Genomic DNA, 19,933 nt, shown 5'->3' on the forward strand with positions numbered 1-19,933 from the left:
TTCCACTCAGTGAACCGGAATCACCTGAAAAGGAAACGGATGATGAGTCTCAACCGGATACAGTTGTGTCAGAGAGGGAGACACAATATACCGATGAATTCGAAATTGAAGAGCGGACAAATTTGGTGGTTAAGACAGAAAAGAAGCAACCCTTGAAGTCAGATAAGAAATTACCTGGTAAAAAATCTCCAAGTACTAGTCCAACTAGAAAGCCAAGTGGGAAAACATCACCTTCAAGTTCATACCCTTCAGGTCCCTCTACAGTCACAACAACAAAACCTGTTGATTCTAAACCTAAACCACGCGAAACAAAAGTCGTAAGCGATACCAAGCCAATTTCCAAATCTCCTGAGCGTCCTGGCAAGGACACTGTTCTTAGAAAAGATAAACCAGTATCTTCCACAAAGTCACGCACAGAGCGTATTCCAAAATTAGATACCCATACAGTTTCTAATAGGCAACCAAAAACACCAAGCAAGGAGTCACCAACATCAACAATCAAAGATCGATTACGATCTTCCCCTCGAAATAAGAAGCCTTCCACCACGGAGTCTGATTCTTCACCTGACATAAGTCCAACACGTCTAACTGAACGAAGGCGTTCCAGTAATATCTCGGTCCACACAGAAATTATAATTGATCACTCTGGGCCAAAATCTCCTAAGCCTACTAAAAAGGTGCCGGAGAAGCTTACGCCTCAGCCAAAAAAACCTGTTCCGGCAGACACCATTTCGCAGACAAAACCATTCCGCAGATTCCCTGTTACAGAACGAAAGGAATCTGCTCCGGTTCCCAGTGTTTCGCGCAAGGATAAGGAAGTAAAAATGACTCGGTCAACTAGTGAGAAGGTTATGAAAGTAACTGAAAGACCAGTTAAGAAAACTGAGGTGAGCACTCTGGAGCCAAGTGCCATCCCAAAGAGTGATCGACGTCCCAATAAATGTTTTACCACAAAAACTATAAATTTAACCACAACAGATAAGCTAATAAATAGCGAGGATATGGAAAATGTTGTTATCGACATACAACACGCAAAGAGTTCCCGGGAACCCTCACCAGACAAAATTGTACCTACTCCGGTGCCGGTTCATTTAGATACGGGAAAACCTCGCTATCCAGATGTCGTTCAAGAACCTGAGGATGTGCCGCGTAAGAAACCGGTTATCACAAACATACCTATTTTTGAAGAAGAGTCTAACGAATTTATCAATTGTCACATATCGGAGGTGAAAACGGACAGAATTTCAAAACTGGTAGATCTAGAAGAAGATGATATTCTAGATAATCCCACAATCGAAGCTCCTAAAAGTCTTGAATATCCGCTGATTGATAGACCTGATGATGATTGCCTCTTGAGTGTTCACGAAAAGGTTTCTAAGTTCACTCATACAGCTGAAGAGATTAAAAAGCCAAAAGCGTCAAGTCCATTTAGCAGGGAGTTCGATAAAACACCCAAAGTCCCCGATAATGATGAATGTTTATTAACAGTTGATGAAAAGGTTAACAAGTTTATAAAAACAGCAGAAGAGGTGTCGAAACCAATTACACCAGTAAGGGAGATTGAACGACCAAGTTACACCGAATTAGATGAAGAATTGCGAAAGGATGACTGCACTTTGTCCGTTTCACAAAAAGTTAATAAGTTTTTAAATACTGCTGAAAAATTGGCACCCACTGCTCCACAAAGATCGCCTGAATTAGTGGCAAAGATTGTACGAACCATTTCGAAACAGAGTGAGCCGGAGTATCCCGAAAGCGTAACTGATGATGAACTAACGCCATTTTCGCAGAATCACACCATCGAAATTGAGAAGCGGCGTCAAAAAGATATACTCTCTCGGCCAACTGTATTTGAAAACACAACAAAAACGAACAGAAATGCCGGCTTTGTAGAAGAGGAAGTTACAATAGTCAGAAACACTACTGGTGTACCTGAATACGATGAAGTAATCCCTCACACAAGGGATCATACAACGAAGCTTGAACTAAAACGACAGAAGGATATTTTATCTAGACCTTCAATTTACAATAAAAATGCAAAAGCAAGACCGCAGTCACCCAGCAAACGAGAGCCTATAAGTTCATATAAGCCTCAACCATCAGAATCAATTCAATCACAACAGATAGAATACACAACAAAGAAAGTAATCTCAGAAGATAATGACGAAATAAAAACTAAACCAGAGCGTAAACCATCTGCTCCGACAACCAAACCTGAAAGCCGTAAAAGTCTCACAAAACCCCAAAAATCTACAGTTGCCGTAACTCGGTCTCGTTTTGAAACTTCTGATAACAAAAAACTTCCATTAAAATCTTCTCCGGAACCAAAAACTAGTAGAGTTCCTACTTCAAGCATCACTGCTCGTAAGCCAACTAATGAACCGAAAGCACGATTGCCTTCAACATCTAGCAGAAAACCATCCACAGAACCAGACACCAGTTCTCTTTATACCAACAGGCGTAAGCCATTTAATGAACCGGAGTGGCAGTCACCACAGCGAGGAGCACGAAAACAATCCACAGAGCCTGATAGTCATTATCCGGGACGAAAACCATCTACGGAATCTATAACCAATTACGAAAATATTGAGTCCGAAACAGAGTTTACATCAACGACACGTCGTAGGAGCTCATCAAAGACAAAAGATTATCTGGAAATGGTACAAACTGAAATCGAAAGATTTTCTCCAACTCAAAAAGAACCTTTACGAAAAATACCTACACAGGAAAAACAAAAACCCCAGTCTTTCTCACACAGTCCTACAAGAAAAGATGCAACAAGCACCACCAAAGTCACCCAAGTAACTGAGCGCACAATTCGAAACAGTTCACCTTCAGAATGTTCTGATATAGAAATCGTTGAAACCATTTTAGAGCGTCCTACACAAGTTAAGGAACCAACACCTACATCAACAATTGGCCGTACGCGTGTAACATCAGATACAGTGGCTGCCCGGCGTAACATTTTCGAAAATAGTTCTACTCCTAAGGGGCAGAAGCCAAGTGTGAGCAGTTCTCCGTCGCCTGTTGGACGGCGTCCTTCATACATGGATCATACAGTTAGCTCGTTAGAGCACATTCGGCGTGATTCATTAGAAGTAAATAAGCATAACTATTCACGCAAGTCCTCGATTGATTCGGAAAGTAATTATGAACGACGACCAAATTCTGCTGTGAAATTTGATGTGCCTCATAAACCACAACGTACGACTAGTATTCCCGAGGATATTGATGTTGAGAGTATTTTCGAATTAGAAGTACTGGAAAGTTTATTGGAGACAGTAACATCATACGAGTTAAGGCGTAGAATTCGTGCTCAAATACGTTTGGTTAAGAAAAACCTTCTCAACACTGAAATGGTTGACAAAAGGAAGACCGAGACTAAAACATCTAAGTCCATTAGCTCAACTCATAAAACATCTACTTACATATCAAATGTGCATAATGAAGAAAGTGACTCCATTCATGAGGATATAAAAACCAAAAAACCATATGAGAGTAAGCCCAGTCAAAAACATTCGCTACAACCAACGAAGGGCGGTCGAGTACCTGAAAGCAAAGATGTACCAAAAAAATTGCCATACGGCTATAGTGAAAGTCGCTACAATAAAGAAGTTACAAGAAAAACTACAACTAATGATAAAACACCAAATGGTCGTAGCGAAAGTCCCAAACGTCCTACGAAAACACTCCATGAACGTCATCATAGTCCCGAAATAAAATCTCCCCAAGGATCTGTGAAAGAAGTATATCACACAACAGGTTCATCTTTGTCTACACATAAAGAATATATACGAAACGAGCAAACGGACTACTCAGAAGAGAGTTTTAATAGCTCTCGCCGCGTGAATCAGAGTTCGGAACGGTTTGAAAAAGATCAAAGTCGTGAACGCAGTTACAGTCCCGAAACCAAAAGTCCTATAAGAGATAGCAGGCAAAGTCCAGATTTAAAAACTAAATCTGTGCCTGGTATACGTACTAAGAGTCCTGATACCGGAAAGCCAACTTCCCAACGTACAACCAGTCCACAAGCCAGAACGCCAAAACAACGTGACGACTTATACACCATTTCGAAGACAACAACAGTTAAAACCACACATTCACCCGAACGCAAATCGAGTAAGCCGAGAACTGATGAAAGTACACCTATTTGGGCAGACCGTAAAAATTTGCTAAAGAGTCCAAGTAGTACCCCGCGCAAAGTGCCAGCTTCGCCGTCAATGCGTACCACGGCAACGAAGACTACAACTTCAAAGTCAACGAGTCAACGCCAAACTCAGAACAGAAACTTCGAAGAGGACTCCATTACTTCAAGTTATGGTATTGGACCGACAGACGAAAATGGCTTGCCACTATTCGGTATTAAGGCGCTGAAAAAGAAGAAGCCGAGTCAGTCCTGTGAAGCAACTGAAGGTAAATTGGAAGCAGACGATAACAAATTTTGCGTTCCTTTTTTTAATTTAATGAATTTTTAGAAGTCACAGGCTATGTCATCGAAGAGAAGTATTACTCTGATAATAAAACAAAGCCCAAAGTCGAAAGAAAGGAATACATTTACTCAACAAACGCGGATGAACTTGAGGAAATCAAGAAAACTGTTGAGCAGAGTCGTAAATCCTCACAAGACGATGTAGACGTCATCAGAAAGTTTGAGAAAATCGATAAGGACTATGTAAGTGTATTGTGCGGGTAAATTTTTATTTTGCGTTGCACTATTCAATTGACATTTGTTTCTAGGTTTTCGAAAAACCAGAAGCTATATTGCCAGATTCAGAAGATTTTACAACATCGAGCAAATATGTGCGAAGGGGCTCTGTAAAAGAGTTGAGCGAGAAATTCATACGAAAAGAGTCCTCTCAATCGACAACGGAAAAATCGGCTGGTTATCCAAAAGCCGGATTAATATTACGCACTAGCCGTGGACCATCAACAGATCCAAGTGGAGGTAAATGCAAAACTGAGTTCAGCGGTAGCTACACAATTTGTGCACGAGGAACTAAACTTTTTTTTGCATTATCTAACATTCAGATTCATATGAAACAACCACAGAGAAATATACTACGACGTCCAGCAGCGGTCATGCTTACCGCCCAATGGAAGGAGACTCCGATGACGAATATAATGTACAGCTGCGCCAAAAGCAATCGCGTGTTTTTACTGACTACGACGACAACGAAAGCGAACAACGTCACTTGAGTACTCGTTCGTCGAGTAAGTCCACACGCTCATTCCTTAACAGTAGCGGTGAAACTAAAGTGGTAACAAGTATGGATGATGCGCTGGAGCGTATGCGTAATGCGGACTATGGTAATTTTTGCAAAGAAAATAATTACTCGAATTTTGCTGTGCGAGTGTAACGTCTACTTTATTTTCTTTACTAACATAAAAATGCAGTCGTCGAGGCTGGAGACACGGCTGAAGATCAAGAGGCGCGTTCATTACTGAATAAATTTTTAGGTGCAAGCGTTATAATGAAAGGCGTGGAGAGTGTTTTACCTACAACGAAACAAACAACAACTACAACCATTACTAAAACTTCATATGCGGACGATGATGCCGACAGCGATCTACTGAAGAACAAAGCGGTGAGTGTGAAAAACTACAAATTTTTATTTAAAAATAAGTAATAAAAAAATAGAAAAAATAATAGTCAAGCAGATTGACCACAGTCGCCGTCGTGTGCATATTAGCAATGGGATAGAATATTAAACTTTGACAATTGCAATCTATATTTGTAGTTGTTGTAGGAGTAGAAGATGTTTAGTACGCTTAAAGTATAAACTGAATCAAATCGCTGAGCGAACTTTGTCGGACGAAATTAAAAACACAGTGCAATATATGGGACTGCACACAGTCAAAGCGGTGGCGAAGTTCGTCTGAATAGATTTATTTTTAACCTTAATACCATGTCGATAGGTAATATTTTATCATAAACAAAAGGAATGAAACATGCACCGTAGAGGAGTTTCATAAAAAAATTATGATTTTTCAACAAATTGGCCGGACACGAACGAACGGGTTAATTTTGTCGCTGCCGCCGATCGAAAAAACCAGTTGTTAGTGAAAAATGTAAAAAATGTAAAAAATGTTTTTTCGCAAACCTCATTTCTTTGCCAAATGCTTCGCTTATTTAAAAAGTTGATAATTTAAATTAATCGAGACATTTGGGATTAATTTTTTCGCTTTTGATGCGAATTTCGTTTCGGTTTGGTTGCTGCGAATATCATACGGCGGCATTGCTCTGTTCAACGAATTGATACTTAAGGGGGTCTTCTGGTCTCGAGGCCCTGAAATGAAGAGTTTTTTTGGGGATTGATTGTGACAAATCTTGTGAATATTTAAAAAAAAAATTTTTTTTATTTTAAAGGTACATGTCTTGGCTTTTAAAAAATGGTTTTGACTTTGAAAAAAATTAACACCCGCGACCTTGAAATGGCGCTGAAGACGTCCACCTCCAAACGAAACAGGTCTCCATTTTGGTCACGGTTTTTCCACCTGGGTAATCAGAAAGCAAAAATTAGATATGCGTTGTCTTCAGAGATGCCCTGGTTAAGTTTTCCCGTAACAGATTTTTTTTTTAAATTTTTTTCAAAAGTTATGCAACAATTTGCAAAAAAAATTTTTTTTTGCTCATTTTTTGAACTTTAAAAGGTTATAAAAATGGAATGAAAAAAAATTTCAAAAATCGTACACGGGGAAACTTAGCGGTAAGTTTTCCGAACCTTTTAAGACCAAAACCATTGAAATCGGAGTATAACTACTATGAAAAGTGTGACCAAAATGCTTAAAAAACACGATTTTCGGGGAAACGCGTTTAAAGATAAAGTTTATGATAAAACGGCCGGAGGAGGGTACACTTCGGTGCCCAGAAAAATGTGAAAAAATGCGATTTTCAAAAAATCTTTTCTGTGGCGTATTCTCGCATACACATACAACAAAATTATGCAAAAAAAAAAATCGATTTTTTTTTCGCTGGAGACCAGAAGACCCCCTTAAGATATCCCTTAAAAGCGAAAATATTCCGAACACCTGGAATCGAAAGTTTTGTAGCCTCAAAAAACAACTGTCATAAATTATGAAAAACCCTCATCTCGTGCATCAAAAACCTTCGAAGAAAATCAGTGGCAAAAACAACTTCTAAAAGTCGTTCGTAGTTTCAGTGTCTCCGTTGTGTCCTAATGTTCTATGAATTTGTTAAAAGATAACAAAAAACAAGTATCATAAAACGCACGAAACACCCACGAAAAAACCATCACTTGACCCAAATATTTCAGGCATCATCAAGTTTTGGTCAATAATTTGATAAAATTTACATTTATCACTTTTTCGAGACATTTTAAATGCTGTTTTTATATTTACTTCAGCTGATACTCGTACGATGTATTAAAGAAAGAAACTCGAGGTGCACTGTCAAATTGCTGAATTTCGCTTTTGTTTAGAAGGTTTCAAAATGGGGCATTTTCAAAACAAACCTCGAAAATTTTCCACTTTTCGCGTGTACTTAAATTTATTTTAATTCAGTATACATTTTCAGATTATTCTACCTCCAGATGAGTGTACAAGTTCTGTAGTGAGTTCAAGATTTTATGTTTAAAGCATACTAACACTATTTCGCTACCAAAGAAAAGTGAAGTGTCTCATCAGCCAGTCAAAAAGGTGTGAAACCACACACCCTGGTAACTGTATTAAACGCAGTCATGCTCAATTGCGAACTTCTAGCTCTCAATGTCAAAAGTGCACCGTTTTTTACTTTAGCCGACTTGACGATCTAAGTACTCGTATGTATAAGCTTTCAGAAAACAGTCTAAATATGTGCATTTACGAGTGCATACTTATATAGGTGCTTAGGATTTCTGGGAAGTATTCGAAATTTTTAAAACCACACTAACTTTCTTGTATTATATTAAAAAATTAATGCAATTTTCCAAAAACTGTCGTTACCCGAGATTTCCTTTCCCTCAGCATGGATTCAATTATAAATTAAAGTATGTACTCTCTGCAAATTAATTTTGTGATAGCTGTTGGTATTTTGTATTGGTGCATATGTATGCACATATGTTTGTGTTGAAAAACCATTACTTTGTAATTGGGGCGCAGTGACATGTATTGACATGATTAAAATTGACAAGAACGTATGCATTGCTTGTACAATCTTCATTCTTCAATTCCCTAAAAGGTGTTCAATAAAATCCTCTCGTTATCACACCCACACTACCGCTATTCTCTCGATATTGCTTATTTTCTCTCGGCGCGTGTCCCACATGTTCATAAATTCGTATATCCCTGCAGGTTAAAATGCATACATGTGTACATATAGACATACATGTGTATGTACATATATTGCCGGATACTATTCTAGACAAACAGCGCTAGCCAGCTTCCTGCAACATTTGTGCTTTTAGCTGAGTTAGTACACACTCGGAGGCGGAATTGATCACTTGTATATTTAAGTGTTGGTGTTAGTTGCCGGAAAATAAGGTTTCTATATGTACATAAATAAAAAACAATAATTTAATAAAAAGTCGATTTACTACAGAAAAGTATTTTAAAATGTGATGTGTTTTTTGTGCATATCAAAGTGTTCGGTATCGAGGCAAAGTAAATTCGTTCGCAAAAATATGTCAAATAAATAAAAGCGCTATATACTATTTCAGAAGTGATTATTTAATCATTTTTCAAAATATATACATGAACATATGTACATACATACACACATATGTATATATGTAGATGTTGTGAATTTTAAATGCAATTAATGAATTTATACCTTTGTTCATACCCAGTGTATATAAGTACACCTGAGTGACCAAAGTGCTCGAGGCATAAAAATGTGTATTTCTTCTCTCATCACCTTTTCTATGAGCAGCGACAAAGCGAAACAGCCAGCGAAATGCTCGAATACATGACGAAAATAGCAATGATCGCACTATTTTTACGTTTGAGAAATTTTCGAAAATTTTAAAATATATTTGTTTCTTTTTTTTTTTTTTTTGGTTTTTTCATTTTCCTTGGAGAACGCAGCTACACTATGTGCGAAAAGCTTGTTTCCCGAACGGAGAGTGGTGTTTAATTGTGCTACATATAAAAAAGCCAATGTGCCGCAAGTTTTCAAAGCACAAATACGCTCTACCAACAGCGGTACATGTAAAACTTGTAATACATAATTTTAATATTCTCTATGTATGTGTGTATGTAAATGTTGCAATATATTTGTACATATAGACCGAGTTGACTTGCTGTTGAGTTTGTGCGCTACAATAATTTTTAACGCCAGTGTGCGTATATCAAAACGTTGATAATATATTTTATGCGTTTCCAAAAATAACAAACGTCGGAAACTTTCTTCAGGAGAATTTAGTCAGTTTATTTTCTGCCGTTGCCGCTGCCAGTGTCTACTTGTGAGGAGCGTGAAAACGGAAAATTACGCGAATAAACTACTTAGTGAAAAATATGTATGTATTTGTTGAAGTGAAGTGAAAACTATATATGGAAATGAAAAATGAATATTCAATTAATCAAGTAATACAAGTAAATAAATCGGGTTTGAATTCAGTTCAGAAATTCAGTGAAGGATATTAATGCAAAATGTGTTTGAATTATTTTACAGTATTACTAGTTGATATTTATTAAACAGCTGAAAAGAAAAAAAAAGATGAATAACGAGCATGTATTAGAGCGACTTAAATGAGTATTAGTCTTTTAAAAAATATTTAATATAAAACATGCGGTTTTGCTTTTTAGATAATATTGAAATACAACTTTAAAGAGTTTTTAAAATGGATATTTCCCATGAAACATAAAGTGATTTAAAATATATTTTGTAAATGAAATTGTGAAACATTTTTGAATATGTACACATAGGTACATACATATATGTATGTACCGTAAATGACAAGATTACAATAGAAAAATTGAGAATTCGGAAAAGCAAAGCATCAATCTTTTTTATTGCTAAACCAGAAGCAACATGCGCAACCACAGCGGTATGCTAATTTCCAACAAAGTTGCGCAAATTGGACATTTTCCTATATTTTGGTTTATAAATAAAATACACTGATGCTTTGCATTAAGGCTTTTATGAATTCACAGAAATTAATAGAAATTTCAAAAAGAAACAACAAAACAAACACAAAAAAAATAACCATGGTAAATATCAAATTTGAAAAGTTTGTTTTTATAGAAAATTAAAAAATTAAAAAAAATTTAATTCAAAAGAAAATTTCCCTTACTTTGTATTAATGCTTTTACGAATTCACAGAAATTAATAGAAACCCAAAAAAAAAAAAAGAAAAACAAAAAAAAAAATAAGAACAAAGATTTAATAATGGTAAAAATCGAATGTAAAATATTTTTTTTTCTTGTCAGAAAATTAAGAAAAAAAAATTTTTCTCAAAAAAGGTAAAAAAAAACGAATTGAATTCATAAGAAAACTTCCCTTGCTTTGCATTAGTGCTTTTACGAATTCGCAGAAATCGATAGAAGTTCCAAAAAGTAAAAAAGGGGGAAAAAAGAAAATTTTCAACAATGGTAAATATCAAATTTGAAAAGTTTTTTGTCAGAAAATTAAAAAAAATTTTTGAGAGAAATTGAAAAAAAGTTGATTTTAAAATTCAAAGGAAAATTAATATAGTTGCAATTTCTTTCAAATCTAAAAAGCAAAAGGGAGCACTTGAACGTAGTCAAATGCTTTGCATATTTTTAAAAGTCTACAACTACATGCAAACATACCTGTACATACTTATACATATGTATATGTATGCACAAAGCTGTTCTAAAAATTCGGCGCTGCATTTTTCTTATTCTAATAGTTTTAGCAGATAGTGTGTGTGTGTGCGATGGTGCAACAGCCAAAAATCGTAAAATATTTTAAAAACAGATAAAAAATAATTATTAAAAAGAAGAAAAACGCACACAAGCTATAGCAGAATTCTTATTTTTGAATTTTGTGCTTATTCCGAGCACGCGTACTCGTACCTACATAAAAACATTTTGAAAAATTCGAACGCACTGTAGTGACTGGCATTTTGAGTTACCGCAGAAACGCATAAGGAAACGCGCACACGCTCGCCAAATCAGTGTAACACAGATTTTGTGTAGAGAGTATGCAAAAATTCCGCCTCGAGTTAGTGCACTCACAAATTTAGGCCGATTTCACTTCCGCCGTATACTGGGTAAGCATTTATGTTTTTTTATTTTTATTTTTAAAGTGCAATCGTATGGTTCATTCTCCCCTTATTAAGTCTTTGTTCCATAAAGAATCCCGAATATTCACATTTACTTATGCATATACAAATTTCAAGCGGGCACTATGACCGCTACATACAGGGTAATCCAAGTAGAAGTATCTGTTTTAAAAAGAAAAAACATTCCCATTAAATATTTACGGTACACACATTCATTTGTTCAGCCACCTCGACTGATATCTGTCAAAATCAAATTTGAAATAGCTTCTTCACGTTTGCTGAGGCAATCTCTGGATCGTCTCTGAATTACATTGAACTTTAAAAACATCCCTAAAATAAGACTAAAGCTGCTGCCATTGCAATTTCTTTACCTCGGCAAAACGACTGTTAGCATGATTAATTCATTGATGCGTGACTGGTGTGCCGTGCTGCAGAAACTAACGGTTGTCCAAGCTTATATTTACCTTGAATTTAATTGCTGCATAACCGAGATGGTGATTTCTATTCGAATGGCTTTTCAGTTCGCCGAATGTGTCAATTTTGTTTGCCAATATCGCGGACGAGATTTCTAATAAACGCACTATTTAACCAAATCAACACTTAAGCTAGAGTTCTATATCACGCGTTCCAAGTTTGGAGTGCTTGATATTGCATTCTAAATAGTTTCTTTTTGGAAATAAGTTTGTCATATTCCCCGCTACCTGGTCAAGCGTAGAAAGACTCATTCCATTGCTTGGAACAAATGGTCTGACGGTATAGATTTTGAGCGGAAAAAATATGTCAGCGTATAATCCCAAAAGATACCTGGCTCTTGGACCACCATGTGCATATTTTGTCAAAAAGTCGTATATTTAAAATTGTGAAATTATTTAAAGAACAGATTTATGTGTTTTGGTGGGATAGGGAGCATACAATACACAAATTTATTTCTAATTTTAAAAACTAAATAGTAACAAAATCGAAAAAATTCAAGAGAGCAATCAACAGCTGAAAAGAACTAATCCAACTTGGCTCATGTCGCTGCCCAGCTGTGGCCTTGGTTTTGGTTTTGCACTAAGTATAAGTATATAAATGTCCATATCTGTTAATGTGTATGTACTTGTGTATGTATAAACATATGGTATATCCAAAAAATACAAAATAAAAAAGTCTGTGTTATTCCACGTCGGGTGGGTGGTGAAATATTTTTGTCAAAATAATAGAAATAATTATGTGATTTTAATTTATATTAATCTCTTAATCGTTTTAGTGAAAATACGCAAGATTTCATATGTGGGCACAGACACTCTCTTACTAATACAATTGCAAATATCCATTGTACTATACAACAATGTGGTTCTTTCTCCTTTTTTGTTGCTACACTGGGAATATCTTCCTAACATTGCTCCTTTGAGTGGTCATTGTCACCTTTTGTATTTATAATGCAAAGCTTCCTATACATACATACATACATAGGCATGCATATATGTACATATGTATGCACTTTTAAGTAGAAAGCGTTGTAGTAGTTTGTCGTGAATCAATTAGAATCTTTAATACATACATAGTTTGGCTCGATCATGGCGATGAGTTGTTATTTTGCGTCAGTTCAATGTCAATGGCTTTTATTTACGCGCAATTTCTTCGTTAGTTTGAAAAAGTATGTACGTTTATGCTTACAATCGAACCATGTTGTTCTTTGTTGTTTTAATTCAATTCGACTTTTAGTTTCTTTACTTCATTGGCGAGAACGCAGAAATCGGCATCACGATGTAATTTTCTAATTGAAATAGATTTAACGAAACGTCACACGACGGTTAAAATCAAAGTAAATAAATTGAAATAATGGGTGAGCTTTTTAAATGCAAAGAACTTTCGAAAATTATCTTATTTTCGAAATAAAAGGCGGCCAGATAAAAATTTCGTATCGTTCGAAGTTGGAATAAAACGGCAACGGTGGGAGATATCAAATTGATACTGGTTTTATTTTGAAGTAACATTTATGCTATTATAAATGGAATAGCACTTCAGTGCTTATGTGTTCAGACCAATTACTGATTACGCGGCCCAATATGTGGGATGTTATTCCGGCAATAGCATCTCAAATGTTGGCCTCGAACACGTCCAAAGAGTTTGGTTTTTTAGCCTTGACTAAAGGCTTCATATACGTCCAGATAAATGAATCGGGGGGTGCCAACCCACTTCCGATATATGGTATCGATGTTGTTGAGTTTTGACCTTAGAAAGTTTGTTAACATCGCTCTATACCGAGGACCATTTACGGCAACGGGGTATTCTTTATAGCTACGTACTTACAACTGAGCCGGATTTTTGATCATATTTTTTCACGATGGCAAGCCAAATTGAATATTTTGACAGTTAAAAAATGGAAAACTATCATTGCTATTTGGCCATCTGTTATTTGTACCGAAGAAAAGTCTATTGTGACTGCAAAAGTGAGGAACAAATTTGTCTATTCGACGTCGTTCTTAAAAATTCAGTCTCTGACTTGGAAGAAGCTTGGCCGCATAAGATCCAGTCCATACAGGAATTGTAGCCATTGAATTATAGCTTGCCTTATACGTTCCATAAGTGGGTTGAAAATTAACTATAAATTGCATTGAAGTTTTGCTGTAAAATCAACTTTAGTGATGAGACTGAGTTCCGGCTTGATGATTATGGCCAAAGTTAAAGTGAGAACAATCCTACTGGGACATTATTTATGGTTTTAGCGACATGCAACATGCCATAAATATCGTGGGTGGCACCATCATTTTATTGTCACGGAATTTTGGAAACCGAACCATTCCAAGCAATGGACCTGTCAGTTAGCAGCCTAGATCATGTGATTTTGCTCTTCGTTATTATTTCTTGCGAGGGTATATTAAATTATCAATGCGTAAAATTTAACCATAGGATCCTTCTGGTGGGAAAAATGTATCAAAACTTTATTTAAAATACAATTGTTTGCTAATTTTTTCGATGTTTGTCTATGTTTTATATATTTATTAGGTCGCCGTAGAAAAATGCGTTGGTACGTGACCACAATTCGGCGTTCAGGGACGGCATAAAACTGTAGGTCGCTTCTATTTGTGGAATGCGTCTGGATGTTGTTCCAAAGACTCAAACACCCAATAAAATGTATTTGACCGAGTTCTTCTTGGTGTGTTTCTTGATGTTGTTCCACACAAATGGAGGGACTTACAGTTGCATATACCTATACTAGGTGAAGTAAAAACCACTAAGCGTTTTTTCGCTATATGACAATGATGAGATCAAATGGTTCTGAGACTAATTTACAACTCCTGAACAATGGAATAAATGCCGGTTCGGCATTTTTTATTGATTTTATCAATATCTTCGTGGAATAATTAAAACCAAGCTTTGCTGTTGCCTGCGATGCTGTATTGGGTCCATAAAAAGTCCATACACATTTTTTTGGCCGCCTGCTTTGACTCCTCACCTTGTTCGTAGAAGTATTGAAAAATTATGAAGAACGAACAAAGAATTTCCTCTTTTCAAAACATCGGTGCAATGCACACATCGTAAGACATTTAGCGGAAAACATTCAAAACTTTAGAGCAGTAGTTGGTTCGATCACAAAAGGGAAAATGTTCGCCAGAACAATTAAAATGTGTGCCAACAATTTGGCAAAGAGATACCAAATCGCTGTTTATGTCAAGTTAGTCATGAATTATTTCAAGTTGTACAGTGTACATATATTTATAGATGTGTACAACTAAAACAAAAAAAAAACAGTTGACTACTACACATGTTTTGTTGTTCTTATTCTAAATTTAGAGATTTTCAAGAAAATAATTGAATACAAGCAAATTTTAGAAAATTGAAAAAAGTAATAATAATAATATGAAGTCGAGATCAAAGAATTTTTTCCTCCTAGTTTTCGTTAATTCAGTTTATACTGCTTTTAGTTAATTCTAAAAATCTCCAATAACAAACAGAGCTACGGAATGTCAATCAGTACCTGAAAGTTTCCGCCAACACAGTTGAAGTTAGTGTTGCCACCTTTGAGTTTGAAAAAGCACAATAACATGGAAAAAAGCGTTTGACTGCACTAAAAGCACTCAATTCTTTTTATCAAAAAATACTAATTTTCTTAATAGTTTTCATTTATTAAATCCATTTTTTTATCAAAAAATACTATGTTTTTAAATAATTTCCATTTAAAATAAGTACAAAAAATAAATAATTCGAAATTACAAAAATTATTCATACATTCTGGATTATTAAAAGTTGGTCTCTATATATTTAAAATACGCAAGTTATATAAATTGGAAAGTCTATTTCCTTATCATTTCCCACTTGGAGCTGTAAAATGTGCTTCAAGTCATAATTTGGCACTCATCGTCTTTACTATCGATGTAACAATTTATATTATCTGGTACATTGTAATTGTCTCAACAACAATTTCCTCTTTTTAATCCGATTTTATGTGCAACAATACATTTACTAAAAGTAGAAGTAAATTCGTAGTTACGAATTTTGCTTTTAAAAGTGTTCATTGCGCTCAACTCGAAGATGCGCTCAACACTCGGCTACAATAGCCGCTGCAGATGCATACCAGTCTTAAATTTTATACAATTTCATAGATTTGACCACATTAATGTATAACATATATATAAATACATATGTGTGTATGTTATAAGGTGGCGCAAAATTAATCACCCAATTTTGTTTTCGAATAACTTTTTTATTAAACAATAACATTGATTTTGAGTAATGGAAATCGTTATTTTCACCTTTATACGCTCCGTCGCTTGCCTGTTTGCCATTTGCAAAAATTATAAATCTTCGGATAGGGTGATTAATATTGCGCCACCTTGTGCATACTTGTACTTGCAGACAAAGTAAATATAGCACTTGTGTTTACAGGTGAATTAATTGACTTCGACAAATTACAAAACAAAGCGTTTAAGCAGCGTAAATGCTCTTTGTTTTGTTTACAAATCGGAAGTTATCTTAAATTGGTCTTTGCTGAATATAAGTATATGTATGTACATATGTATATACATATAAGAATGTATGTATTTTGAATGCTCTTACAATTGTGCAATGAGAGAAGACATTCCGAAAGAGAAGCTGCGCACAGTGCATCGTGACCATGTAAATCGTCGGCAAAATAAGTTATTGTTAATATCAGCATGTCTATTAAATTAATTAACTAATTTTATCTAATTATAAATAAACACGTGAATGTAATTGAGACAGTCTTCGACTGTAAGGAGTGATTAAATGTGCATTGGATTTATTTGGCAACCTGAAAGTTTCTATTTCGGGAGTTAACGCACTTCCTACTTTCCTCAGTTTAAATACCACCTTATACCAAGAATGCACCAAGTTTAATTGAGATACAATTCATGTAACTGCGTTGGCTGACTTCGCTGTAGCGTATCTGAGACGGTTTTTGGCTACATCTAACGAATGTCTTGCTCGAAATTCGCCTTAAAGGCCTGAACCGTTGTATGGCTTTTTCGCTTAACATCGGTCTTTCACTGCACCCCACAAAACAAGGTATAATGGTGTCTAATCGCAGATCCGACGTGGATAATTGATATCGCCTAGACGGCTGATAACACAATTACCGAACTTGGCGGGCAAAAGATCGATATTGACTTATGCTGGTGGCATGGCGCGCTATGCCGAAACCAAAGATATTAAAAGACAATGTCTTCAAATTTCGTCACAAAAAATCACTTGTCACGCCTTCGTTCACTGTTGAACGAAATAGCTTTTCCAGGAGGAAAATTGAGCCAATAATGTCACCGCTCCAAAAGCCGCTCTCTGAGAATGTATTAGTTTCTCGACGATAAGGTGCGGATTTTGCGATACCCAGTTGAGTCAGTTTTGCTTGTTAATATAGCCGCTGAGATGAAAATGTGCTTCGTAAGAATATATGTTTTTGAATTATTTTCAAAAATCGCACTGTTTGGGCTATACGATATTGACTTTCCCAATATTTCCCCAACTCTGTTCAAGCATAAGGCGATTCGTTTCGTTCCGTGGAGATATCGTACTGATAATCATACTTTCTGCCAAGATTTTAAGCAGGAAAGATCTGTCACTGCCAAAGTTGCATAACTGAGGAAAACCCACTACAAGGACTATATTCTACATTTTTTATTCAATTCCGAAAAATCGTTTTTTATTAACTTCTAGAATACGTAAAATATTTTATTTATAATATTTATAATTTTAAATTGAACAAAACTTATATTTTTAGTGGAAAATTTATTTTAAATTATTTCAATACAGGTAGAAATGCATTTTTCTCAAACATTTGCATTAATCACTTGCACTATTCGGTAATGCAGTAGAAAAATTTAGCAAAGAAATATTTGATATTGAGTGCTGCGCCACTCACTAGGCGAAAAATTCCTATTTCATCTTAACAGATTAAGTAAATACCGTTAAAGTTGCACGAAATATGTACTACTATGAATATTTTTTAAATTCTTCTTCAATCCAGGCGCACTGTGGGCCTCACTTAATTGCCTTCCTATCATTTTATTTCTGAGAAGGTCGGTTTCTACACCTACAAACATACAAACATTGCTGGCTGGCATTGCTCCGTATATTTATTGAGCATATTGTGTTTGATTTTTTTACGTCTTCTGTTCGTATGCAGCACTTATGTATGTACTCGTACATTTACCATTTCTCTTGAACATATTCAAAATGATTTACATCCAAAAATAGATACGCGTGTTGTGGCAATTTGTTATTTTTTTTAATTTTTTTTTGTTTTTAAAATTGAAAACGTAGAAAACTTTACGACAGAAATAAATAAAAATAGAGAAAGAGAAAAAGCATTTTGGCCATGTGGCCGCTCGCTTGGTTAGCTGATTGCTGTGCGGTCGATTGTTGTTACCAAAAAAGGTAAAATACGTAATATTTGCTGTATTTATGAGGAAAATGTAAAATTTTCATTTTTGTGTTTGGCTTATGAGCTATTAAAGATTGTTGTGATAGAGGCATGATGATTTTTCAATTAAATAAAATTCTTGTGCCTTTCTAATTGCCAAGAGTTTAATTTGGGGACAAAAACAAATTTTATGGGATTTAAAATATTCGTGATGTTGATTTTTTCTTATTAAGGCTCTAATGGATTTGAAGACATGACAAATAACATTTACATGTGCTATACAAGAAGTCGGCGAGTGTAAAATTGAATATTTCGAAAGTATTTATTTATAACAGTTTTAAATCGCAAATTATAGAAAGTTTATTGCTGCATTCGCCCTAATTGTGATACCCCACAAAAAAGAAACAGTATTTAACTTGTATAATACTCACTCACTCGGGTGGGAAGGCCCTAAATCCGTCAGTGAAATGGAACAAAAAGCTTGAGGATGTGCTCACATTCATTAAAAGCCTCGAATTATGAAGTCGCGGTAGGGATATACATTTTTTAGAATATATTTTTAATAAAATACTAGAGCTACTACGATACTAATACCTTTTTAGTCTAGTTAAAAACTTTTGGCATCCCAAAATAAACTGAATTCAATAATTGCCTTCTTCTGCATTAACTCAAATGCGTGATAAAGGGTGTTTTTTTAGAGGTTAGGTTTTCAAGATGAAATAAAACGTATATGATTTAATGTTATGGCCAAGAATTTAGCTTTATTATAAAGATAAGGGTTTGCCATTATGTTTTAAAAATGATTTCGGGCAAGTGGCCGCCGCGGCTGGCTCGAATAAATTCCAGCCGAGAGGCCCAATTTTCGACCACTTTTTGCAGCAATTGGGGCCGTATGTCAGCAATAACGCGCCGAATTTTCTCTTCCAAGACGTCAATCGTCTCGGGCTTATCTGCGTAGACAAGCGATTTCACATAGCCCCACAAGAAATAGTCCAGCGGTGTTATATCGCACGATCTTGGAGGCCACGCCACAGGTCCACGGCGCGAGATAATGCGCTCACCAAAAGTTTCCTTCAATAAATCGATTGTTGCGTTGGCTGTATGGCATGTAGCGCCGTCTTGTTGGAACCAAAGGTCGTCCACATCAACATCGTCCAATTCAGGCATGAACAAGTCATTAATCATGGCTCTATAGCGCTCTCCATTGACTGTAACATTATGATGATTCCCTCTGCCCATAGAGCACACCAAACAGTGACTTTTTGAAGATGTAACGGCGTCTCAGCAATGGCTTGTGGATTATGTTCACTACAAATGCGACAGTTTTGCTTATTGACATACCCATTCAACCAAAAGTGAGCTTCATCGCTGAACAAAATTTTGTTCAGGTGTAAGTCTATTCATTATGAAATGGCAAACCAAACTGAGCATAAATGAAGTGACAGCTGTCAAAAAGACCATCTACGAAAAAAGTAGTGCCTAGAAAACCTAACCTCTAAAAAAACACCCTTACAGCGTCATCACATCACAGCGTCACATAGCGGCGTAAACAAATTTGCAAGCCCTCCTAGTCGTATTTACGGCAACTTATTAAAATTTAATCGCTATCGAATGAACAGCGTAGGCGGTTATAAACTGTAGGGCGTTTTTTTTTAAGAGTTTGCGAACTTAAAATGATAATACAAAACAGAATCACAATCTGAATATGAGATGCGGCATATGTATGTACACCCGCCGCGGCTACGAATTGCATGGTTTGTTAAGCTCGCTGCATGGCAGGTTGCACCGTCTTGTTGGAACCAAATGGCGTTGATGTAGGCTGATTCATTTTTGGAAACAAAGTTCAGTCAGCATGGCATTCTCCATAATGGCAGCTCCTTTTTCATTT

General features: G+C 35.8%; 1 protein-coding gene across 10 annotated transcripts in view; it reads left to right on the forward strand.

The window, feature by feature from the left end:
• The window catches only part of LOC129238758 (smoothelin-like protein 1), a 106,879-nt gene that overhangs the window by 55,989 nt on the left and 30,957 nt on the right, over positions 1–19,933 (forward strand). For 6 of the 10 annotated variants that reach the window (XM_054873922.1, XM_054873923.1, XM_054873925.1 and 3 more), the window contains 5 exons: positions 2,875–4,413; positions 4,476–4,672; positions 4,738–4,945; positions 5,029–5,307; positions 5,395–5,585. In XM_054873922.1, coding sequence (XP_054729897.1) covers positions 2,875–4,413; positions 4,476–4,672; positions 4,738–4,945; positions 5,029–5,307; positions 5,395–5,585 — 2,414 coding nt within the window. Of the gene's footprint in view, positions 1–2,874; positions 4,414–4,475; positions 4,673–4,737; positions 4,946–5,028; positions 5,308–5,394; positions 5,586–8,396; positions 8,489–9,034; positions 9,453–10,808; positions 11,172–19,933 lie in introns of those variants that run through there. The other 4 variants (XM_054873931.1, XM_054873932.1, XM_054873934.1 and 1 more) reach the window with 4 other exon arrangements.

Source organism: Anastrepha obliqua, chromosome 2 (genome assembly GCF_027943255.1).
Source record: "Anastrepha obliqua isolate idAnaObli1 chromosome 2, idAnaObli1_1.0, whole genome shotgun sequence".
Classification (NCBI taxonomy): Eukaryota; Metazoa; Arthropoda; class Insecta; order Diptera; family Tephritidae; genus Anastrepha; species Anastrepha obliqua.